At 41.2% G+C, this 26,159-nt stretch overlaps 1 protein-coding gene across 1 annotated transcript in view; it reads right to left on the reverse strand.

Moving 5' to 3' along the window:
* The window catches only part of ADGB (androglobin), a 110,486-nt gene extending 90,099 nt beyond the window's left edge, over positions 1-20,387 (reverse strand). Inside the window, exon 1 of the mRNA XM_069850872.1 lies at positions 20,326-20,387. Coding sequence (XP_069706973.1) covers positions 20,326-20,387 — 62 coding nt within the window. The remainder of the gene's footprint in view (positions 1-20,325) is intronic.
* Positions 20,388-26,159: the final 5,772 nt, after the last annotated feature.

Genomic DNA, 26,159 nt, shown 5'->3' on the forward strand with positions numbered 1-26,159 from the left:
TGGGAATCTCAGTGCTCCTTCTTCTCAAAAGGAATGATTCAATAAGATTTTGGAAAAATTCACAGAGTAGTTCAATTTAACTGAACTACAAATAAAAATCAGTAAGTGAAAAAAGATATCGGAATTTAGTAAAATACTGTATTTGAATAAGGGTATTAAGAAGTTCCTTTATTACACGAATTGAATAATTAAATACCTTAAGAATTCTTTGAAACAAACTAACAGACACAAGGATGATGCAAAGCATTACTTGTATTTTATACGCAAGTTGGATAGCTTAATTATGCAACAGTATTTTAAACTTACTGGCAGACCTCTTTTTAATCCCGTGCTAAACCCGAAAGCAGAAGAAGGAAGAATAAACTGCCAAATGAGTGAAACACTATGCAGTCAGTGCTAATTCACCTCTGACCGTCTAAGCAGCTTCTCCAAGAGAGCTGGCATAATTGATATAGTGCCAACAGTAGAAATACAGAATGGCAGGATAGACAAAGGCAACAGGAACAAAAAAAATTGCAGATTGATTACAACCTAAGTTTTTCAGAGACTTAAAATTTAATTAGAGACAGGAAACGGGCCCACAAGGTACTGGAAGTGTTCTCTCTCAAGTTAAACATAGTCAGTTAGTTTGTAGTCATATATTAGCTACTCACCCACTCTGTAAGCAAGGAAGACCTTGTCAACATGGTGAACGAAGTCTAGGGAGGAAATATACTATTTTCTTCTTAAAGAAGATAACTCTACCTGTAAATTATCTATGACTATTCCTCAGACAGGCAACCCAGAAATGCTGAAGGGAGTCTTCTCAAGAAAATCACAGCAGAACTAGTATTTAGTTTCAGAACTGCATACTTTACCTTCCTTTCCCCGTACTCACGTCATTCCACATCAACAGGCAATAATAATTTTGTGGCACATGAAACTAACTGCATCATAGAATCGCTTGGTTGGAAAAGACCTTTGAGATCATTGGGTTCAACTGTACCTGACCACTATTAAATCATATCCCTAAGCACTTCATCTACCCATCTTTTAAACAGCTCTAGGGATGGGGACACAACTACCTCCCTGGGCAGCCTGAAGAAATTTTTCCTAATGTTTAATCTGAACCTCAGGGAGACACAACTTCAAGACAGTCCCTCTCATCCTATCGCCTATCACTTAAGAGAAGAGACCCAATACCCACCTCACTAGAACCTCCTCTCCGGTAGTTGTAGACAGTGATAGCATACTTTTCTTTAGGCTAAACAACCCCATTTCATTCAGCCACCTCTCATACGACTTGGTCTCCAGTCCCTTCATCAGCTCTGTTGCCTTTCTCTGGACACGCTCCAGCACCTCAATGTCTTTCTGTAGTGAGGGGCCCAAAAGTGAACACTATTTGAGATGTAGCCTCACCAATGCCCAGCACAGGGTCACAATCACTTCCCTGGTCCTGCTGGTCACACTGTTTCTAATACAGGCAAAGATGCTATGGGCCTTCTTGGCCACTTGGGCACACTGCTGGCTCATATTCAGCACTGACTACCAACATCCCCAGGTCCATCTCCTCCAGGCAGCTTTCCAGCCACTTGCTCTTCCCCAATCCTGTAGTGCTACATGGGGTTGTTGTGTCCCAAGTGCAGGACATGGCACTGGGCCTTGTTAAACCTCATACTGTTAAACTGGTACACTAGGCACGTTTTTTAGAAGTCAGGAAGATATCATTCTTTGTATTTCATTTGTTCCTCCAGATAAAGATTTCATGGATTTAATACTGGTTTTCCTAACACCCTTGCAAAAGTTAGACCCATAATCTTGCTAGCATTTTTATACAGTCACTTTCCCTAACAACAGAACAAAACCCAAAAAGGAAGGAACGATTGGATAAGCAGATCTTAGGATGGAAATAAAACTTCTTCTCACAGTAATTCTGATTGGGAGTATTTGAAGCAGATTAAACTGTTTAATAGTTCAATAGCAGTGCCAGCACTGTATCCACAATGACTCTCAGGCTTTATTCAGAAATCTGGTTGGAACTTTGACAGAGAAAAATGCTTCAGCTTTTTCTGTCTCCATGTCTGTACTTTGGATGTTAGAAAAAAAAATTTCAGGGATTCCACCATATTGATGATTTCTTCAGAATTTCTGGTTAGTTATTAACATATAGGTATGTCCAATCTTTTTTACTCCTTCTACGATCCTTGTCATTCAATATGACACAGGTTGCAAAGATGATATTTTTTGCAGCTAGATCTTTTTCAGTTTCTTTTTCTCACTAAGGTTTCATTTGTTTATTTCTATTAAACCTACTTAAGTTTCAAAGTTTAAGTTCTGCTTCATATTACCATTATCAGAAATCGGTATAGAGATTTTCACAGACTTACAACATAGTACTAGGCTCTCTGCCTAAGGATTGAGATGGGAAATTAAAAGCTAAGTTTTGATTAACTTAATGAATTTCTACTGTCTCTGCATCTGTTCTTAGCTATCTTCCAGCTGTGGAGTATATATGTGCTTGCTCAAAGCACATTTTGGAGAATCAAAAGACTGAGAATTGGTATCTGTAGCAGCAACTGTCTAAACAAACCAGGTGTTTTATTTGCAATATGATACACTTAGGTGGCATGGTGTGATCAGATATTTATATGCTCGCCTTTCTGTAGACACAGTGATTGAGAGTTTGGTCTTCATTTGATTCACTTTATTAAGAATTTGTTTTCCTCCACAGCAAGGTATTTGTTGCTAAGTAACTGCCAACAGGCCATCACTTCATCTCATCTTAGTGGTCTCTGTAGGTATTTCAAATGGTCACCAACATTACCCATAGCATGTTTGAAAGACTGAAAAATAAACTGTGAATGTGATCATAACAGTACCACAGAAGAAAAAAATCTATTTGAAGCTCATCATTTTCGCCTCATTCACTGGAGGGTGTTTTAAATTCTATCTATTCTATCCATGAAATGTCTGCAACCATTACATTGTATAGCTTAAACTATGTTCAAACCCCAGAAAATGCACTATCAGCATATATCTCATGTCACACTGACTACAGTTGTTGGCATGGTCAGTATTCAATGGAAGTGATTCGGTAACAGATGATCTTTAGGTAACTAACATCTGGCAGGTCAATGAAGGAGGCTCAGAGCTGAAACTTTTATCCTTCTTTCTTCCTTCAGCTGCTCTGGATGCTTTGAACTCCTTTATGTCTACAGAAGTAGAAACAATCTGAAGGAAGAGATAGGAGTGAAGAATCATGCATCTCATATTTCCCACTGGATATCAACATTAGGACTGGGACACAGGGAGATGGCAATCTGAGGCTTTTTCCACTTACTAGGAAGCAATAAAGAAAAATTTGCTCCTTCCCTTGGATTGCTTCAGCAGTCAGAAGAAACAATTTATGGCACAACTGAAGGATTTTATATTAGGAAATAGCAGGCAGGGAACAAGCAGATGGCTAACTTCTCTGAACATGTCCTGGGGGGAAGCTACTTAACTTTTTCCCTAATCTCTTCAGAACTCAAAGAACTTATTAATGGCAGAAAGTTCTTTTAAATTCTAATCGCTGAAATAGTTTTTCAAAAGTAGGATCTGAATATCTTAGAAACCCACAGCAGAAACCATAGTAACACTCGAGTTTATGGGAATCTGGAAAAGATATGGGAACTTTTGACAAATTGTCAGTAAATCAGTTGGAAATTTATTTGCTCTTTTTCTTCACACCTAGTGCCATTCTTCAGAAAAAGAATTAATAGAATGAGTCATGATCAGATTATCTAATAAGTCGGTAAGGCAATAAAGTCTTGTCTTTATTATTAATAGTCAGCAGAAACTGCAAAATAAAACCAAAATGTGTATGCATTGTTTACAGTGAGATTCCACTACTCTTATCTTGAACACTGGAGCCAAAACTTAAAGGATTCTGCAGGAGAAATATACACTGGTGCAAATGCTCAGAGCTCTAATGGTTGGAGAGAGACTCAAACCATGGATGAAGTTCAGGTACAATGACCAGAACAAATAACTGTAAAGCATCTAAGTTCCAATGACTGTTCCTTGCAAAGCCTATAAAATAGGTTTTGTGGTCATTTTATTTTTGTGTACTGGGATAGGATTTCTTTTTCAAAAAGTACAGAATGCTTTCTGTGTGAAGTGAGATCAAAATGGAAATAGAAGTAAGGACAGGAAGAAAAGATCAATACCAACTGATTATTCTTTACAGGTATATTATTTTTAAAGTAATCCAGATTTCAAGTGGAATATTCTCATTTCTAAACATAGCTGGCATCCTTGTAGATATCACATGAACTACTAATAGACTTCCATAATTTGTCAAGAATGAGCCTATGTCAAATGTGCACACACTTACTGAGAAAGAATGGTCACCTAGCCTCACATTCAGCCTTGCCAGCCAGAAGTTCACGTTTTATTCTTTCTATTTGCCTGCATATTAATAGGAGGCTAGATAGTCATTCTTGGTTTTCTTTCCAGGTTATAGAAGGAAAAAAGAAGGTACATGTCAAATCCCTTGCAAAACTTATACATAGTGATGCTTCTATGGACATTATTTCAAAGAAAAACTGATGGAAAATAGTGGCCTAGAAGCACGGCGGGGTTTAAAACTTTTTCTTTTTTAGTTTCTTCTCCCCATATTCAGCCTGATTCCATTTATTGTCCTGTAAATATTGTCTGAATTTTGGTCTTTATAATTTTAAAATTCCAGCTAAATTTGATTCTTTCTTAAGCAGTTTGAATCAGTTCTCATCAACATAATTCAGACTTCTTCTATTTTGATCCATTTATATCAACTATATCTTTTCGCTATAGAAAAGTTTGAACTGACAACAAAGTCAGAAATTGAATATAAAAAGCAGAACACAGCACTAGGCTGGTGCCATGTGTTAGAAGAGAAAAAAGATGAAGCTGCATTAAAAAAATAATGACAAATTCAGTGAAAAGGCAAATTAATATTTCATATAGATCACAATAGATTTGTTTTATCTTGTCTGACTAAATCTTAGTAAAGCTAAAACAAAAATACTTTTTTTTCATATATTTTTTAAGAATTAATGTGAAATCCAACCTTCATGCTCATAACAAGCTCAAGTAGTGTTAGAATTTTGGACTCTTAACCTTCTATTTTTGCATTACAGGAAGAAAAATAGCTTTTATTGCATAAACCATCATTAATAAATGGCTCAAAACCAGAAGCAAACACAGGTGAAGTTACAGACTTCAGAAAGTATAGATTGGACATTGCTGCTTTCAATGGCAGCACAAGCTGGGACTCTGTAGTCTGAGAGTGCCATGCTAGAAAAGCTCAGCTTGCCATTTGCAGTGGCAGGAGTCAGCTGTAGGAAAAAATCTCTGGTCCTGATTCTATGCAGCCAGTGGATTGCTTTTAAAAAAGCTTAAAATATGGAATAGGAAAAAAAAAATTTACATATTTGAAAAAAACCTCTTGATAATACAAGGTATCAGATGGCTTGGAAGTCATTAACTTGCCAGGTTTTCATATTCTACACCACCGGAGGTCTCTTAGACTTTCAAAAGACATACTTAAAAAATAAGTGTTCTTTTTTAATTTACATTCCCAAAAGTGGAACACTGAAGGGTAATCCTAGGAGATGTCTGCCAAAGCAGAAACCTTGTTATATCTAGCTCTTAAATAAGAACTTTTAATCTACAGAAACAAAGACAGTTTACAGAGGAGAGGCTTATACCCAGTTTTACAGGCAGAAATATGATATATGAAGACTTAGCTAAAGTCGAGTGCCTTTTCTGACCGATTCTTCCAAAGTAGTTGACTCTGGGTTGTGCTCCATGTGGGACTGTGGTCAGCTGGCCTAAATCCTTTATTGTGACCTGCTTTCAAATGGTGGAGGTGACAGGCCAAGTGAACAGAGTACAGACTAACACAGGCACCAAAAGATCCCAGCTGCTTCTTGCAGTCTTTCAAAAAGTCACAGGTTTGAGTGCAAGTAACATCCATGTCCAATTTGCTGACCACATTTCATTTTTACCAATGCATCATCCTTCCAACTAGCAGCAAATGACCACAGGTTATATAGGTCTCAGTTAATGATAACACTTCAAGATCAAGAGCTGTGTGATACTATGACAGATCAATCAAGATCTCTGTTCAAATTCAGTCAAGAAAAGCAAATAAAACACTAGAACACATTAGAACCAGAGTGTCCAACACATAAAATTAGTACAACGCCACTCAGTATAATCAATTTCATGTTCTTTGAGTGAAATACTACGTTTGGTCCCTGTTGCCCTAGCAATGTAACAATAACTTTGGAAATTTAGTGATAAGCAACAGATTAAAGCATGGAGGAATAATGAAGTGTAAATGTACAAAATACTGAGATGTACAGATAAGAGTGTCTTATTTATCTTTTTTCATGACACAAGAAAAATAATGCATATAACATAAAACACAGCAAGTTTAAAATCATTAAAAGGAAACACCTGACAACTCAGCACATGATTAGCAGCAGAGCTTTTTTTACATCAGATATGAATAATGATTTACAGCTTCTGGAACAGCCTACATCAAGTAGAACATACCTCTGTCAAATTCTGGAAAAAAAAAAAAAAGAGCAGGAATGTGCCATTTGGGGGATCTTAGTTCCATTCCACTGAGCTCTGTGTGAGAAACCACCAACAGTACAGCCACAGAGCATCCACTTATTCCAATTGTCCTCCAAGGAAGGAAGCTGAGGATCTCATTCCGAATCCTTATTTACTGTGTCTGATTCAAAGAGAGAATCTGATGTCATGGTTCCCCATAAAATTGTACAGCTCCTTAGAAATTACAGGACCAGTAACTTTTCTGAGGTTTTTTTTTCTCTCAGTGTTTCCTGCTAAAAAGACTGAGCTGGCCTTAGATTCAGCTACAAGAATGCTGGGGAGACTGCAGCACCTCTTTCCACACTAGAGTTAGGTACTTGAGTATCTTTTAAGAACACCACTTGTGCTTTGCTCCTTCTTTGGCATTTCTTCCTTGTTGGCTTCTGCAAAATCCTTTTGTGCCTTCTGTATGGCACCTGGCTGATTAACTACAAACTAAAAATGTCTGCATGGCAGAGCACCTCAGTACTTCTGTGGATTTAGGCCAAGTAATTTATAAAGCACTTAGTGTGCATCGATAAGGAAATGGGGAAATCTCATTTCTTCGGTGGTTACAGAGAGCTCACAGAAAAAAGTAAAGACCATTCTGTTTAAGTAGATGAATAATCCATGGCAAACCGTCTCTAACATGGTATTTTAAGAATAATTTCCAGTTTCAAACCACAATTATTATTATCTTTCTTTTGACAGTGCTTTTTCTGCTATATAGTTCTGCTGAAAGCTGCTTTTCGCTATTATACTGTTCATTGTCATAGAGGTCTAGACCTCTGTAGCACAGTCTGATTGCACAGAATCAAACAGTGGCTCATGTAGAGTGTCTGCCTGCAAGATCCCCTGACATTTCTCTAAGTTGCATGGAAAGGAAAGCCTAAACCTAAGACTAGCAGGGAGCACAGTCTTTAGTGTGATATTGCCATTGGTGTATCACTTAATGTTTTCATGCCCATGAGTCCATGCAGTTTGAAATCTATAGATGGGAGTAGGCTGAGCTCTAGGGGTTCATTACTTTAATTAGAATTAACAACGAAAACTAATTTGAATAGATAATTTCTTAATTCAAATGTAATCTAGTTAACAAAAAATTCAACTTAGTGGTTGGCTTATATGCTATTTTAATATTTTTATTGTATTTACTTGGGGAAGATTCCATTGTTTCATCATAAAGCATGAAACTAAAAGGAAGTTAAAGGCAGAAAAAAAGGAGAAGTACTAGCGAATTGACTACATAGATTAAATTTGTACTGCATTTACATACTGAAACATTTCAATGAATAAAGCATGGGTGCTAAAAGCAAGATCATCTTCCTCCTGGCCAGAAAATGTTAACACTAAAAATTCCAGGTGTGGTTATCTTTATTTCCAAGACTAACAAAATCACTGGCCTTGGAAACATAAGTTATGTAAAAAAAAAACAGACAATAAAAGAAAGTAACTGAAAAGTGGATATTTTATGCTCAGGAAAGACAATGCAAACACTCCAAGAATGTCTTTAGATTTTTTGTTAGATTACAATTTATGTATTAGTACAGCAGTACAGCAAAAGAATTTGCAGATGAGAATTGATGCAACAAATAACATCTGAAGAACAAGCACAAATTTAAGAGTTTCACCCAAACTGAACCTAAGATCGTAACACATTTACCCACAAGCCTTACTATGTCAGCAAAGTATGCACGTGCATGATTATACAATCTGCTCAGTGTTTCAGATGGTTAAATTTTAGGCTACATAGACACTTCTCCCTTCAGTTCTTCAGTTGGACATCCTGGAATCCTTGAATTAGCTTTAAGTTCCACCATCCGCACCCAAAACATCAAAAAAATTAATCTGTTCAGCCTGTATTCTCTGAATCATTGCAATACTTAAATCTTAAGAATACTTCCTTAAGGAACACATGCTGGCCTTGGCTGACTCCTTAACCTAGGCAAATGGGAATTCAAGTATGATTTAGCAATGCAGCTATTCTTTTCTGTTCTTACTGCCCTAGGCTTTAAACTTATAACAAACACTAGGTAATCCCAGGCTTTGGTGCAGAAACCCACTGTACAACAACAGTGCAGCAATCTGCTACTCACAGCAATCAGACACACAAGTAAATCTAAATAATTTCTTCCAGACAGTCCTGCCTTCAGTCTGTCTCTGCAGGGCCTTAAGGATCCATCAGCAGTAAATGCTGCTTTTAGTTAGTGCTCTCCCTAAAAAGAACTCCAGCACCACTCTCACCTGCTCCTACACATGAGCGACGTCTGCCTGTGCCACAGTCATCCCTAGATCACTTGCCTCTCTTACAACCAATCACTAACTCCTCACTTTTGCCCCTAATTACCCAAACCCTAATTTAGATTTTCCTTTGTCCTGGCAGATGCCGATGCCTCATGTTTTAATTTGGAAGATTGGGCTTGATGGCATACAGTTTCATCAAATTCATTTTAAAAACATTTTAATTCATTATCTATTGTTACTAGCCAGAATTTCTTTCTGTGCCAACAAAGATCGATTCTTATTCACTGTAGCCATTTAAACCTGGGAAAGATCAGATTCTCAGTAGCCTCTAATGGTGCAATTAAGGATAGTGGTTCTTTAATGTTCTTTGGCCTGTCATCTCTAGCAGCTTCCTAGCTCCTGAAGGGAACTGCTACCTAATTAGAGAACAGTAATGAAAAGACCCAGGGCAGCATCCTGCAGAGACCCATGTGAAATCAGGCTTAGCAAGTCCAAAGGAATTTTCCTGCCTTCTGCACATGCTTCTGAGGTCCCACTCCAGCATCATAATATATCCACCAATAATCACTGTAGATTTTCCACGGCACAGATGCACTGTGCTGACTATTGTTAGCTTTTATGGGAAAAGAAAACAAAACAAAAAAAAAAAAGAAAAAAACAAAGGCTGATCTTACCAGAAATCAAGCAATGACCTCACCACCATAAGAGTGGTGAGGCACTGGAACGGGTTGCCCAGGAAAGCTGTGGCTGCCCCATCCCTGGGGGTGTTCAAGGCCAGGCTGGATGGGGCCTTGGGCAGCCTGATCTAGTGGGATGCCCCTGCCCATGGCAGGGGTGTTGGAACTGGATGATCTTTAAAGATCCCTTCCAACCCAAGCTATTCTATGATTCTATGATTCTGTGAATTTTATGGTGATCAAAATATATTGCCCAGATGTTTGTACACGTTACTCTCGGAGGTCTTCTGCATTAAAGTTATCCACAAGAGTTGAAATTATACCACTCTGATTTTTTGTGATAAGCATTGCCAACTCCTAGGATTTTTTTTACAAACTATTTCTAAAAACTACCAGCCTCTTCTTTTTTCCTATACTACTGATATTTCTACTTAGTATTTCAATCATTGCAGACATATTAAAAACAAAGTAGCACTTACTATCAGAAAGACAATGTTAGGCAAAAGACAAAATATTTTTTGCGTTTTTATTCCTGCAACTGCAAATTGTGATCAAAAAGAAAACAGATATCCTCAGGGAAACCCTACCAAGCAATTACCACAGAAAAATATCACAGAAAAACAGAACAACAATTTCTAAGGAGGCCTGCAAACATTCATTCCTCTTTCTGATACAGAAATAATAACATTATTTAAGTTCTCATAAACATACAGAAAATTTGTACACTAGAAGTTGTCTCTGTCCTGCAAACACATTGAACAAGCTGAGCAACAGAATGAATGTAAATAAACATCAGAGAAATACCTCATAAGTAACTGGCATATCTCTACATTGTGTGTATAAGGTTTACTTCTAATTTCCACAAACCATTAAAAGAAGCCTTGTTAAACTGTCTTTGATGAAACAGTAATGATCACTACTAGCATTTGCCACTCCCTAGGAGAAAATCATTATCTGAGGAAACACAACAATTTCTCCGACATGGGGATTGCCAACCAAAATGAGGCCCAAGTCATAGGGCTACACAGTACAGTTGTTTTATTACCATGTTCAGCAATTTTTCTCAACAATTATGAATACTAAGAGCAGTAGTCTTAATCATTTTTCCCTGAGTAGACTCCTGCATCTTTCTGTTTCCAAATAAAGAAATAACATGTCAATTTGTCTGCTTTCAATTGCATCCCCACCATTCTGTGATCACAAATTCCATGACAAAGGGTAATACACTCTAGAAGCCACGTCAAAACCGAAAAATTATATATAGCCTCCATTTTGAATAATCACCACCTGTAGTTCTGTTTTTGCCATAAGCCTGATCCAGATAAAAAGCTTCCTGAAGTCTTAAACAGACTGTAGTTCAAAACTTAAAACTGCCCAGCTGCTTGCACTCTCCGTAAATACTCCATAGCTTACAGCAGCGGTGTCCAAAGTGGGGTGCACACACAAGGAAGAAAATGTTAGAACTTCAGTAGTGCACATATATAATTTATTAATAAATAAATGTACATATATTGGGGGGGTGCTCTAAAAGGGGTGCATGATCAAAAACTTTGGAGACCAATGGCTTATGGCATGACTAAAGAAAATAAGTATGTTCCAATTTTTCAGTCCTTTCAAGAACGATAAAATGTCTTTTTGATATTGAGTTTGGAATATCAATTCCAATCTATTTGGGAAACCAAGCTTTCAACAAGATGAAGTTCTTACTGAGACTGAACACTGTAGTAGAACAGAGCCTTTAATCAATTCAGAAGGCTGTTATGACTTACATAGGAAAACAATATAATTGAAAGTATAGCAAATGCGGAATGAAAACTTTCACATACATTATAGCACCATTCTCTACTGTTTCATGAGAAAATGGGGCTCCTTTTCCCATAAAATGTTTGTTTCAAGACAAGAATTTATTTATGCAAAAGTTTAGAATAAGCTGTCACTACATCTCCTTGATTTAAATTCATTACATACAGCTGAACAGATGCTAACATAAAATCTTTCCTGACAGATTAAACAGGTTTTATTGGGTTGGTTGCTCAACTTGGGAAGACATGTATTGTCCAAAACAAATGTTTCATCCAATCATCAACTAGGCCTTAGTAATACTTCAGAATGATGATAAGTCAGCAGGGATAGGTTAGTCAGGAAATTAATACCAGAGTTGCTGTAACTTTAGATCTTTGTGTCACAAATTTCCTGTTTTCCCCTTTTACAACACCAGTATATCTGTTTACATATAAATATAAATATTGATACAAATATGATACAAACACAAACAGAGGTAGTTCTGTATATTAAACGCTGTTCCACCAAATAAGATTTCTTTTAAAAAAAGGTCACTTCATCTCTTCATACTCCTCAATGTTGTTCAGGTCAACAAAATGTGCTGTATACAGTACATACACTGAAACATCTAGATGCTTAGTGCTGAGACTTACTCATTTACAAGGGCACTCCGTACCACATTGGTAGAGTAGATGAACCCAGAAGACAAGACACAGTTTAGACATTTATAGGTTATAAATAGGTTACAAAGTTATAGGTTTAATGAAAGAAATTAATACAAGCTACATATTCTGTGTTATGAAGTTTCTGCATTGCAATCAGGTTATTGTAATAGTTTCTTCCATAGTCTAGTAACATAAGTCAGTAAGCCACCATTACGACATCTTCAAGGTAGTGCACTTTATGTAAAATAGCCTTAGTAAAGGAAGTAAATATTCCTGTGTTCTGATTTGTAACTAACACTCAATTAGCATATGCTAGATATTTGTTCCATTACAATTAGCTGATAATTGCAGAGTGAGAGAGAAATCATGTCTCCTCTCCTTTAGGTCCAATGTGAGATTTCAAATGTAACCCTAGTATATCTCCTAGATCACATTTTAAAGGTGTTTCAGTAAAATTTAATACTATTCAAATAGTTTCTAATTAAATATTCTCATCTCGGCTTGACACTAGGAAAACAATTTTATCATCTGATTTATCCATCATGATCTTATTTAATAAAGCCTAAAGTAACAATGTACTAAAGAAAAAGACAGATAATGTTCTAGATATTCTGATAAAAATAATTAAGTTCACAAGAATTATTCTTTCATGAGTTATTATGTATGATATAAGAGAGAATTAATGATTTTACTATAGAAGAATTATAGAATCACTTGGTTGGAAAAGACCATTGAGATCACTGAGTCCAACCATTCCTGACCACTACTAAAACATATCCCTAAGTACTTCATCTATCTGTCTTTTAAATACTTCCAGGGATGGTGACCCAACCACCACCCTAGGCAGCTTGTTCCAGCGTCCAATAACCCTTTTGGTGAAGAAATTTTTCTTTATGTCTAATCTGAACCTCTCCTGGCACCACTTGAGGCCATTTCCTCTCACCGGATCACCTACCACTTGGGAGAAGAGACCTAATATCCACCTTGCTACAATCTCCTTACAGTTAGTTCTAGGCAGTTATAAGGTTTTCTCTCAGCCTTCTTTTCTCTAGGCTAAACAACCCCAGTTCCTTCACTCACTCCTCATAAGACCTGTTATCCAGCCCCTTTATCAGCCTTGTTGCCCCTCTCTGTACGCAGTCCTGCACCTCAGTAGTGCTGGGGCCCAAATTAGTGAGGGGCCCAAAACTGAACTCAGTTCAACCTGTCAACCAACCAAAACCTTCATGTCCTTCTCTGCCAGGCAGCATTCCAGCTGCTATTCTACAAGCCTGTAGCGCTGCATGAGGCCATTGAACCTCATGCCATTGGTCTCAGCCCACCAATCCAGCCTATTCAGATCCCTCTGTAAAGCCTCCCCAGCCTCAAGCAGATCAACACTTCTTCCCAGCTTAGTGTCATCTGGAAATTTACTAATGGTACACTCAACCCCCTCACCCAGATCATCGATAAAGATGAACAGGACTGGACCCAGCACTGAGCCTTGGAGAACACCACTTGTGACTGTCCTCCAACTGGATTTAACTCCATTTAGCACGACTCCTTGGGCCTGGCCATCCAGCCAGTTTTTAACTGAGCAGAGGGTACACCTGTCCAGCCCAGTGGTAGCCACTTTCTCAAGCAGAATACTGTGAGAAACAGTGTCAAATGCTTTACTAAAGTTCTGGTACATTATACCCACACCCTTTCCCTCATCCATTAAGCAGCTAATCTTGTCATAGAAGGTTAGTTTGGCAGTACCTGCCTTTCATAAACCCATGCTGACTGAGTCTGATCACCTGGTTATCTTGTGTGTGTTGTGTGATAGCACTCAAGATGACCTGCTCCATGGAATCATAGAATCATAGAATAACCACGTTGGAAGAGACCCACCGGATCATCGAGTCCAACCATTCCTATCAAACACTAAACCATGCCCCTTAGCACCTCGTCCACCCGTGCCTTAAACACCTCCAGGGAAGGTGACTCAACCACCTCCCTGGGCAGCCTGTTCCAGTGCCCAATGACCCTTTCTGTGAAAAATTTTTTCCTAATGTCCAGACTAAATCTCCCCTGGTGGAGCTTGAGGCCATTCCCTCTTGTCCTGTCCCCTGTCACCTGGGAGACGAGGCCAGCACCCTCCTCTCTACAACCTCCTTTCAGGTAGTTATAGAGCACAATGAGGTCTCCCCTCAGCCTCCTCTTCTCCAGGCTAAACAACCCCAGCTCTCTCAACTGTTCCTCATAAGGCCTGTTCTCCAGCCCCTTCCCCAGCTTTGTTGCTCTTCTCTGGACTCCCTCCAGAGCCTCAACATCCTTCTTGTGGTGAGGGGCCCAGAACTGAACACAGGTTTCACGGAGCGGTCTCACCAGTGCCGAGTACAGAGGGAGAATAACCTCCCTGGACCTGCTGGTCACGCCATTTCTGATACAAGCCAAGATGCCATTGGCCTTCTTGGCCACCTGGGCACACTGTCGGCTCATATTCAGTCGGCTGTCAACCAACACACCCAGGTCCCTCTCCTCCAGGCAGCTTTCTAGACAGACTTCTCCTAGTCTGTAGCACTGCATAGGGTTGTTGTGCCCCAAGTGCAGGACCCGGCACTTGGCCTTGTTAAACCTCATGCCATTGGACTCAGCCCAGCGGTCCAGCCTGTTCAGATCCCTTTGCAGAGCCTCCCTACCCTCCAGCAGGTCAATACTTCCACCCAGCTTAGTGTCGTCCGCAAACTTGCTAAGGGTGCACTCAATGCCTTCATCCAGGTCATTGATAAAGACATTGAACAGGGCTGGACCCAGCACGGAGCCCTGGGGAACCCCACTTGTCACTGGCCTCCAGCTGGAGTTAACACCATTTACCACCACTCTCTGGGCCCGGCCATCCAACCAGTTTTCCACCCAGGAGAGTGTGCACCTGTCCAGGCCAGAGGCTGACAGTTTCTGAAGCCGAATGCTGTGAGAAGCTGTGTCAAAGGCTTTACTGAAGCCCAAGAAGACCACATCCACAGCCTTTCCCTTGTCCACTAGGTGAGTCACTTTGTCACAGGAGGCGATCAGGTTAGTTTGGCAAGACCTGACTTTTATGAACCCGTGTTGACTGGACCTGATCACCCAGTCCTCTTGCATGTGCTTCATGATAGCACTCAAGATCACCTGTTCCATGACTTTCCCTGGCACTGAGGTCAGACTGACAGGCCTGTAGTTCCCTGGATCCTCCCTGCGACCCTTCTCGTAGATGGGCACTACACCAGCCAGCCTCCAGTCCAGTGGGACTTCCCCAGTCTTCCAGGACTGTTGGAAGGTGATGGAAAGGGGTCTGGCCAGCACATCCACCAGCTCCTTCAATACCCTTGGGTGAATCCCATCCAGCCCCATAGACTAGTGGGTGTCCAGTTGGGCAAGCAAGACTTTGACCACCTCCTCTTGGATCATGGGAGCCTCATTCTGCTCCTCTGGCTCCTGAGTTTGTACACAGAGGGAACAACTTTCTTTACAATTAAAGACTGAGGCAAAGAAGGCATTAAGTACCTCAGCCTTTTCCTCATCCTCTGTCACTGTTGTTCCATAACCTTTCCTGGCACCAAGGTCAGACTGCCAGGCCTGTATTTCCTTGGAACTCTGAGCCTTCTTGTAAATGGGTGTAACATTTGCCAACCTACAGTCAAGTAGAACTTCCCTGGGCAGCCAGGACTGCTGATAGAAAAAAAAAATACTCTCCAAAGAAACATGTATCTCAAATTAATGGAAAACATAAAATATTCTCACTCTATATGTATGCCTGTCAGGGGACAAAACCTGAAATATTGGACAAAATCTTTTGGATGCCAGCCCATTCAGTTGCACACACACTGGGAAGTAAGAGAATACTTCTTTTTCTCTAACTGTGCTAAAAAATAAAACAGTCTCTGACAGCTTAGATTACATCAGAAAAAAAAAATTATAAACTGCTTGAAGCAGTAAAGATGAGGGACTGCAGGGCTGTGGATAAAACAAACAAAAAACCGAAGTTACTATGCAAAGGGATGCAGTAAAAAGGGAGGAATACAAACACTGGGAATCAAGGTGTGAAATAAGGAATAGAAGTATGAAAAGATGAAATAAGAATCTACTTGTTAGCAAAGGGTGGGAAACTGGATATGAAGTAAGAACAAAGGGGCATTTGAAGATTGATTTCAAGAAAGAAATAGGTGATACAACTGAAACTTTTATTCATGGCAAGGAAGAAAAGGGCATAGGAACACACATCAGATAGCTTTTTCATCCGAATCGTGCCAGCATCATAAACACAGGCTTACATTAGGGTAAGAAAGCTGCTCAAAACATCGAAATAGAATTCACAGGTCAAAATAGCAACAGTGAAAAGTTTTCTATTTATTTATTTGCCTTTGCAGGAAGAAACATACATTTTTAGAGAAATGTACAAATTCACACTAATGTTATACTTAATTTCTGCAGATTTATTATATCATAAAGCAAATGTTTAAGTCGTTGGGAAGGGTGTTTTTTCTCTGTAAAAGAATTGATGTGCTATAGGAGGTGTTAACCATTTTGCCCTGAGAACTTCAGCTAGCTAGTTTTCTCTACCTGATGAAACTAGTAGGTGCATTTAATTTCTGTCAATTCCTGACCATAAGTTGAATGCTTTGTACTGTAAGCTGTGGCCAAAGTGCTGCCCCTCACACACAGAAACTGTTCTGTCGCAAAGCGACTTACTCACCTGCCATGTGCTCTGTGATCTTCTCATTCCTATTGCAGCCCTCAAGGTCTGCTAGACCAGGTGTGGTCCAAGATACACACGGTATCATTCTAGCAGGATAATGCCGCCAGACAGGGGCATAGGAGGTACCATAGGAGGAAGAAAGTACAACTTCCACATCGAGCAGGGCCATTGGTTTAAACGAAGAAAATAAACAACAACCAACCCCCAACATGCTTGCTGAAATTACTTTTAATTAAGCATCCAGTTGAGTAAGTAAACCTTCTTAGCATTAGTGATTTGCACCCACAGGACTGCGGGCAATCCCTCCTTGCTTGGAGGGGTGTCCAGAGGAGGCCACAAAGTTGGTGAAGAGTTTAGAGGGGAAGCCATATGAGGAGTGGCTGAAGTCACTTGGTATGTTCAGCCTGGAAAAGACTGAAGGGAAACCTCATTGCAGCCTACAGCTTCTTTACAAGGGAAAGGATCTCTTCTCTCAAGTGACCAATTACAGGACCGGAGGGAATGGCAGGAAGATGTGCCAGGGGAGGTTTAGGTTGGATATTAGAATCAAAGAATCATAGAATAGTTATGGTTGGAAGGGACCTTAAAGATCATCCAGTTCCAAAACCCCTGCCACGGGAAGGGACACCTCCCACTAGATCAGGCAGCTCAAGGCCTCATCCAACCCAGCCTTGAATACCTCCAGGGATGGGGCAGCCACAACTTCCCTGGGCAACCTGTGCCAGTGTCTCACCACTCTCACGGTGAAGAAATTCCTCCTTACGTATAGTCTAAACCTGCCCCTCTCCAGTTTATACCCATTGCCCCTAGGCCTATCACAACAAGCCTTCATGAATAGTCCCTCTCCAGCTTTCTTGTAGGCCCCTTTTAGGTACTGGAAGGCCACTCTAAGGTATCCTCGGAGCCTTCTCTTCTCCAGGCTGAACAATCCCAACTCCTTCAACCTGTCCTCCTATGGGAGGTGCTCCAGCCCTCTCACCATCTTTGTAGCCCTCCTCTTGACCCATTCCAATAGCTCCGTATTCTTCTTATGTTGAGGATTCCAAAACTAGACACAATACTCCAGGTGGGTATCACAGGAATGGAAGAGTGGGGCAGAGTCACCTCCCTCAACCTGCTGGCCACACTTCTTTTGATGCAGCCCAGGATAGGGTTGGCCTTCTGGGCCGCAAATGCACATTGCAGGCTCATGTCAAGCTTCTTATTGATCAGTGTCCCCAAGTCCTGCTCTGCAGGACAGCTCTCAATCATGTCATCCCCCATAGTGTACAGAAATTGGGGATTGCCCCGACCCAGGTGTAGGACCTTGCACTTGGCCCTGTTGAACCTCATGAGGTTCATACAGTCCCACTTCTCCAGCCTGTCCAGGTCCCTCTGGATAACATCCTGTTCTTCCAGTGTGGCAACTGCACCACTCAGCTTGGTGTCATCTGCAAACTTGCTGAGAGTGCACTCAATCTCGCTGTCAATATCAATAATGAAGATATTAAACAGCACCAGTCCCAGTACAGACCCCTGAGGGACACCATTTGTCACAGATCTCCATCTGGACTTTGAGCCATTGACCACTACTCTTTCAATACGACCATACAAGCAGTTTCTTATCCACCCTACCATTTACCCATCAAATCCATGTGTCTTCAATTTAGGGAGAAGGATGGTGTAGGAGACCATGTCAAATGCTTTACAGAAGTCTAGATAGATCACATTGGTCTGTTTACTCGTGTCCACTGCTGTGGTTACCCCATCATAGAAAGCCACTAGGTTGATCATACAGCATTGGCCCCTAGCGAAGCCATGTTGGCTGCCATTAATCATCTCCGTGTCCTCTATGTGCTTTAGCACAGCTTCTCAGAGGATCTGTTCTATGATCTTCCCAGGTACAGAGGTGATGTTGACAGATCGTTAGTTCCCAGGGTTGTCTTTTCTACCCTTTTTAAAAATAGGCACAGCGTTACCCTTCTTCCAGTCACCAGGGACTTCTCCTGATTGCCATGACTTTTCAAATATCATGGAGAGTGGCTTGGCAACCACACCAGCCAATTCCTTCAGGACTCTGGGATGTATCGCATCAGGTCCCCTAGACTTACAAATGTTCAGGTTCCTCAGGTGGTCACGAACCTGATCCTCCTCTACTGTGGGAGGGGGTTTATCCCCCTGGTCACCATCTTGCTGTCCCATGACCCAGGAGAGGTGAGGAGAGCGAATCATAGAATCATAGAATAACCAGGTTGGAAGAGACCCACCGGATCATCGAGTCCAACCATTCCTATCAAACACTAAACCATGCCCCTTAGCACCTCGTCCATCCGTGCCTTAAACACCTCCAGGGAAGGTGAATCAACCACCTCCCTGGGCAGCCTGTTCCGGTGCCCAATGACCCTTTTCGGTGAAGAATTTTTTCCTAATGTCCAGCCTAAATCTCCCCTGGCAGAGCTTGAGGCCATCCCCTCTTGTCCTGTCCCCTGTCACTTGGGAGAAGAGGCCAGCACCCTCCTCTCTACAACCTCCTTTCAGGTAGTTATAGAGCACAATGAGGTCTCCCCTCAGCCTCCTCTTCTCCAGGCTAAACAGCCCCAGCTCTCTCAGCCGCTCCTCGTAAGACCCATTCTCCAGCCCCCTCACCAGCTTTGCTGCTCTTCTCTGGACTCGTCCCAGAGCCTCAACATCCTTCTTGTGGTGAGGGGCCCAGAACTGAACACAGTATTTATGAACACAGTGGTTATCAGTGAAGACTGAGGCACAAAAATTAAGTACCTCAGCCTTCTCCTTGTCTGTTGATAAGAGGTCACCATTCCCAACCATCAGTGGGGGTACGTTGTCTTTAACCTTCCTCTTCTGATTGACGCACCTATAGAAGCCCTTCTTAGCCTTTACTTCCCTTGTCAAGTTTAGCTCCAGCTGCGCATTGGCCTTCCTAACCCCATCACTACACAACCAGGCAGCACCCCTGTACACATCCCAGGTTACCCATCCCTGCTTGCACAGCCTGTGCAGTTCCCTTTTTCTTCTGAGGTTGTGGAGAGGAGGGAGGTGGCCTCTTCTCCCAAGTGACAGGGGACAGGACTAGAGGGAATGGCCTCAAGCTCCGCCAGGGGAGGTTCAGGCTTGACATCAGGAAAAAAACTTTCACCAAAAGGGTCATTGGGCACTGGAACAGGCTGCCCAGGGAGATAGTTGAGTCACCTTCCCTGGAGATATTTAAAAGATGGGTGGATGAGGTGCTGAGGGACATGGTTTAGTGATTGATAGGAATGGTTGGACTCGATCATCCAGTGGGTCTTTTCCAACCTAGTGATTCTGTGACCAGCAGGTCTCGACTCAGCCAGGACAGTCTCTTCCCTTCCCTGCCCGATTTTCGACAGGCGGGGACTGAGTACTCTTGTGCTTTATGGAAAACCCTTTAGGGGAAAGGGTTCACTCGGAGGGCGGTGGAGCCCTGGAACAGCTGCCCAGGGACGCAGCCCCAGCACCAAGCCTGGTAACACTCAAGAAACATTTGCACAGCGCCCGCGGCCACAGGGTGTGACTGCTGGAGTGTCCTGTGCAGGGACTCGCGGGTCCCTTCCAGCCCAGGACATGCCATGGCTCTGTTCCGCTCCCCCTCCACGCCCCCGCCCAGCCGCTCCCTCTCCTCCAGTCCCGGGGCTCTTACTCTTTGGCGGCGGAGCCGTTTTGGGTGCCCAGGTCCCTCTTCCTGCCGCCCTCGGCGGCCATGGCCGCGCTCGCCGCCCGCGTCCCACGCGTTGCCGGGAGACCCGGCCCGGATCGCGCTGACTCCGCGGGGCGAGAGCGGGGCCGCCGGGTTGGAAGAGATCTTGGAGACCGTCGAGCCCGACCGTACCTGTCCACTGCTAAATCACGCCCCCAAACACATCACCTACCCGCCTTATAAACACCTCCAGGGATGGGGGACTCAACCAATGCCCTGGGCAGCCTCTGTCGGTGCTTGATAACCCTTGATAACCCTAACTCACCTCTGACCCTCTAAGCGGCTCCTCCCAGAAAGCTGGTATAATTGACATAGTGCCAACAGAGGAAACACCTTCCAGTACCTGAAGGGGCTACAGGAAATCTGGGAGGGACTGTTCACAAAGGTTTGTAGTGATAGGACATGGGGCGATGGGTAGAAACTGGAGAGGGGCAGATTTAGACTAGACATAAGGAGGAATTTCTTTACCATGCGACTGGTGAGGCCCTGGCACAGGTTGCCCAGGGAAGCTGTGGCTGCCCCATCCCTGGGGGTGTTCAAGGCCAGGTTGGATGGGGCCTTGGGCAGCCTGGGCTGGTGGGAGGTGTCCCTGCCCATGGCAGGGGGGTGGAACTGGATGATCTTTAAGGTCCCTTCCAACCCAAACTATTCTATGTATAAAAAAAAAGCAAAAGGAATGGCAGGATAGACAAAGGCAACAAGAACAAAAAAATTGCAGATTGATTACAACCTAAGTTTTTCAGAGACTTAAAATTTAATGAGACAGGAAACGGGCCCACAAGGTACTGGAAGTGTTCTCTCTCAAGTTAAACACAGTCAGTTAGTCTGTAGTCATATATTAGCTACTCACCCACTCTGTAAGCAAGGAAGACCTTGTCAATATGGTGAACAGAGTCTAGGGAGCAAATATACTATTTTCTTCTTAAAGACGATAACTCTTCCTGTAAATTATCTATGACTATTCCTCAGAGAGGGAACCCAGCAACGCTGAAGGGAGTCTTCTCAAGAAAATCATAGCAGAATAGGTATTTAGTTTCAGAACAGCATACTCTACCCTCCTTTCCCCGTACTCATGTCATTCCACATCAACAAGCAATAATAATTCTGTGGCACTTGAAACTAACTGAATCATAGAATCACTTGGTTGGAAAAGACCTTTGAGATCATCAAGTCCAGCTGTACCTAACCACTATTAAACCATATCCCTAAGCACTTCATTTAACTGTCTTTTAAATACTTCCAGGGATGGTAACTCAACCACCTCCCTGGACAGCCTCTATAACCCTTTTGGTGAAGATATTTTTCCTAATGTCCAATCTAAACTTCCCCTGATGCAGCTTGAGGCCATTCCTTCTTGTCCCATCACCTATCACTTGGGAGAAGAAACCAACGCCTACCTCACAGCTGTCTTCGTGCTGAAGGAACAAACAACCTGGCCTTTTGTGGGAAAAGGTTTCGCTTCCAAGGTGATGAAATGCTGCATGCTGAGGTTATGCTTTAAGGATCTTTAGGGCAGGGAGGTTTGAACTAGATGATCTTTAAAGTCCCTTCCAACCTAAAACAGTCTATGATTCTATGATCTTCAAGTGGTGAGGCACTAGAACAGGTTGCCCAGGAAAGTAGTGGCTGCCCCATCCCTAGAGATGTTCAACGCCAGGTTGGATGAGGCCTTGGGCAGCTTGGTCAGGTGGGATGTGTCCCTGTCCACGGTAGGGGAGTTGGAACTAGATGATCTTTTAGGTCTCTTCCAACACAAACCATTCTACAGTTCTGTGATCTCTAAATACAATTATTTGAAAGAAAAGCTCAAAACATTTTTAAACTGCATTGCAGTTAGGAATATTCTAATCACGTGATCTTGGTTTATATCAAGATGACAGAAGGACATATATACACTTCTAAATTTCAAAGTGGAAGAATCTGCCACATCTTTGCACTTCCTTCAGCACTAAGTCAAACAGCATCCATTTTAAACAAGGTACCTTGGATCCTTCTCACTTGAGAACCAAATAAACACTTGAGGTTTATTTATTTATTTTCTAACTGAGCAGCTGTTTTCTCTTCAGACAATTATGTTACCAAATATTGATAAGGGCATGCAGATGAATAATAGCAGACACAGCGTAAGTTTAAACAGCTGGCTACCACTTCAGTACCAGACAGAGCTGTTAACCTTCACACCATGCTGGATGCTCACACATACTTAGAGACTGAGGCTGGAACTTACAAGACTGAGGTCATGCCCTAGAACACTGATAAAGCCACCTCAGAGAATCTGTGATTACCATCTCTTCCTCTGAATCCCCTTTTCTTTCCTTATACTCACTGGACAGAGAAACTTTTAGGGAAAATTATCTTGAAACATAGAGGTAAAAAGGCACCTGTTAATGTTTTCCCAGTAGGAAAATTTCATTCCTGATACCTGGGCAGATGACCAGTGAGATTTGCAGTATCCCAGACAATGTAATTCTTGAGACAATTATAGGAAAGACAACAGAAAAGTAGCTGAAATTTGAGTGCATCTGTCAACATTTTCGGTGGTGAAGGAAGGACAGAAATGCACATTTTACCATAAAATTCTATGATATGTTTATTTGCAGAGTGACAGCATTAAAAGCACATATCTGGGTGCTTTGTGAAGAAAAAAAAAAAGGAGCTCGAGTTTTGCATCCATCAAGTTCCATCTTTTTATTTATCCAAGAACTTAATTTAGAATTCCATAACCTAATAGCAACAACAAGAGCAACTGGTTTGGAAAGAGAAGCTAATCTGAATTTTAAAAAAAAGCTAATTTTCTAACTGGCAAAGAATCTGCAAGGTCAAATAAGCTGCTTCATTGGCCTAGAGTCTCATGCCATGAAGTGTATCTGACAGACACTCCCTGAAGGGAAAAGTTTTTAGCGTAGAGGCACATTGCAGTTGGAAAAAGTGAAATAAATATATAAAATAGTAAAACAAAGAGAACAGTACAGTGGTATGTTAGGAAGACATTTGGAAAAAACTAAAGAGATACTAAGATACCAGGTACTGGTTAGCAATGAATGGGTGGCATTTGGGTCACCGCTGTTCTAAGGAACCATTCAAAACACTGGGTTTGGGTGTTTTTTTTTTTTTTTACTTCATCAATGGCTGTAGCACACACAAGTCACTTAAAGGAAAACAGCCTTTTAGCCCCACACACTTTGCATATTTTTGCACCTACCAAGACTAGTTAGAGAGAACAGAAAAATAGTAACTATGAACAGAAACACTATCAGAGCTTCTCTTAGGAGTTTTGAGGTTCAAACTCAACTCCAGATCACAACAGGGGGATATTTTTGCCTTAAGAGAAGGCCTGTGATCATGGGAAAGGGGTGAACCTTAATGTGCAAAAATACCTGATGGTGAGACTAAAGACAGATTCTTTTCAAAGGTGCCTGGAGAATTAGAGACAATGTGAAAATTTAAATACAGGAAATTCCTCTTAAAAACAAGGGGGTTTTACTGGAGTGGGGTATTTTTTTCTTTGTTTGTCTGTTGTTTTTTTTAATGACAGCAAGGGTGGTCAAACAGTGGGACAGTTTTTGCAAGTAGACTGTGGAGTCTCCATCAAACTGGACATAATCAAGCTGACTTTGCTCTGAGCAGGGGTGTAGGACTACATCATTTCCCAGGGTTTCTTCTAATCTTACCTTGTCGTGCATCAGCCTCCAGGAAAATGAATTGATACAATGGACTACTAGAAGCTACACTGACAGCAGTGGGTGCTGGAACCTTCAACCATCAGGATATAGATTTAGCAAAAGCCACCTGGTTAATTAACACAAGAGGATCTAACAGTCATGCTGGCCCTGCCGAAAACTTCCACATACTGTAGAAGGGAATAAAGTGGAAGCAGTCAGAGTAAACAGCAGAGGAAAGCTGAAGTACCTCAGAGTTGAAGTATCGCAGGGCCATAGCCTTTCTTTTCTAAATTTACATTTGGCAATTCTTAACAAGAGTTTTTCTGTGTTAAAATGAAAGCCGTTCCCCTTGTTTTGATACTGTGTGAAAACCCTATCTGAAGTCTGGAGGACAACTGTGGCATTCTAGTTATTGGAAATGTTAAAAAATATGGATACTGACAGAGGAAGTAGCATTACCTCTTAAAAAAAAAATCTTTGTTAAAAGAGATGACTAATTTTGATTGTAGCCTGAGGGATGAAAGGATATTTCTCTTTTTAGAATGAGAACATACCATCTTAATGCAGTTTTAACTACTGAACTCTAAAGACTACTAAATGTCTTAATACACTATTTTACTTCAGTATTTTGTTCTTTGCAGGAGATTTAAATAGTTAAGTCTTGTTTTAAGTCATGGCATGCTGCAGACCACAGAAAATCTTTTTTAATAGTGATTAATTTCAGTGCAGCTTTAAGCGGGATTGCAGTTGTGTATATAGGCTAAAAAGCAAAGACTTTTAAAAATACAAAATAAGATTGCTAGATAAATATTTTGTAATATGCGATTAACATTCTTCAAGAAAAATCAGGAACAAAACCATAAATAGGTATAGCTAGGTCTTCAAACTTATTCTTCCAGTCTACCAAGTAAAATCAAATCATCTTCCCTAAATAAAAGTACTCCTACAATGCAGTTCACACTCTCAGGAAAGATGCACGGTCATTATGACAATTATGCCATCACATATATTACACAAATACCATCATAACCAATTGAGCTATGGTCTCATTAATTGTGCTTAAAACAATAATGGCATCCCAATGAACAATCTAACTGAAAGCCCTTGCTCCTTAAACTACTACATACTAGAAGGCAGTGATTTGGGGTACCTTAAGGCAAAGCACAGTTGAAATAGGAATTCTTTAAGCAAGATAGTTTGACCATATGTACTCTTATATCCATAAACATGTTAGCACTCATTTATCACAGGGTGCTAAGCATAAAGCACACTCAGCATAAAAGCCCAAACCCTCAAATACTTTGTGAAACCAAGTTTTACTCAACTTATTAGAGCAAGAAAGGTAACAAATGATTGGTAGTGATCAACAAGTTAATAGTAACAGCTTTTAGAGGCAACATGTCTAATCATTACTACAGGAGAATAAGCATAGTAATTAAGAAAGACACATCACCAATTGCCCTATCATTATCATCCAGATCTGCAGAGGAGCCCCTTTTTCACAGCAAGGGTTTGGAGAGGCTGTCCTGGCAGCTGGGGAGTCCCACACAGTATATCCACTTGTAGGTGAGGTCTCCATCCATCACTGCAAGGGTTCTAGCTTTTATATTGCTGAATAAATAAATGACATCACCCCTAAAATGCAGAGTCTTTGGCCCCAGATGGTTACTGCCTCTCTCGCTCTCTGTGCCAAGAGTAGCACAGCACAATTCCACTTATAATAGCGATGTAAGAAGTTACAGGTTAAACAGTACGCATAGTAAAGTAATACAAATTATCCATAGGTCAACCCACACTGCTCTAGGTCTGCCAATCAGGCCCTGTCACTTCACACTCAGATTAGCCACTGTCCAGGGAATAGAGACTAGAAGTAATATTTGTGCACAATACAAATATTTCTATGTTGTACTATGCTGAATAAATACTGACAGAGTACAAATCATGTTTAAGGCATAGTAATTTAAAGTTAATACTGAATGAACCTTGGTGGGGAGACATTTTGCTACATCAGTGCCAATATAGCACTGTCAATTAAAATTCATTCATTATAACCAAAAATGCTCTGACATAATATGAACAATGAAAATGGATAATGTGGCCCAAGTACTATACTAC

This window comes from Phaenicophaeus curvirostris, chromosome 2, assembly GCF_032191515.1.
Source record: "Phaenicophaeus curvirostris isolate KB17595 chromosome 2, BPBGC_Pcur_1.0, whole genome shotgun sequence".
Taxonomy (NCBI): domain Eukaryota; kingdom Metazoa; phylum Chordata; class Aves; order Cuculiformes; family Cuculidae; genus Phaenicophaeus; species Phaenicophaeus curvirostris.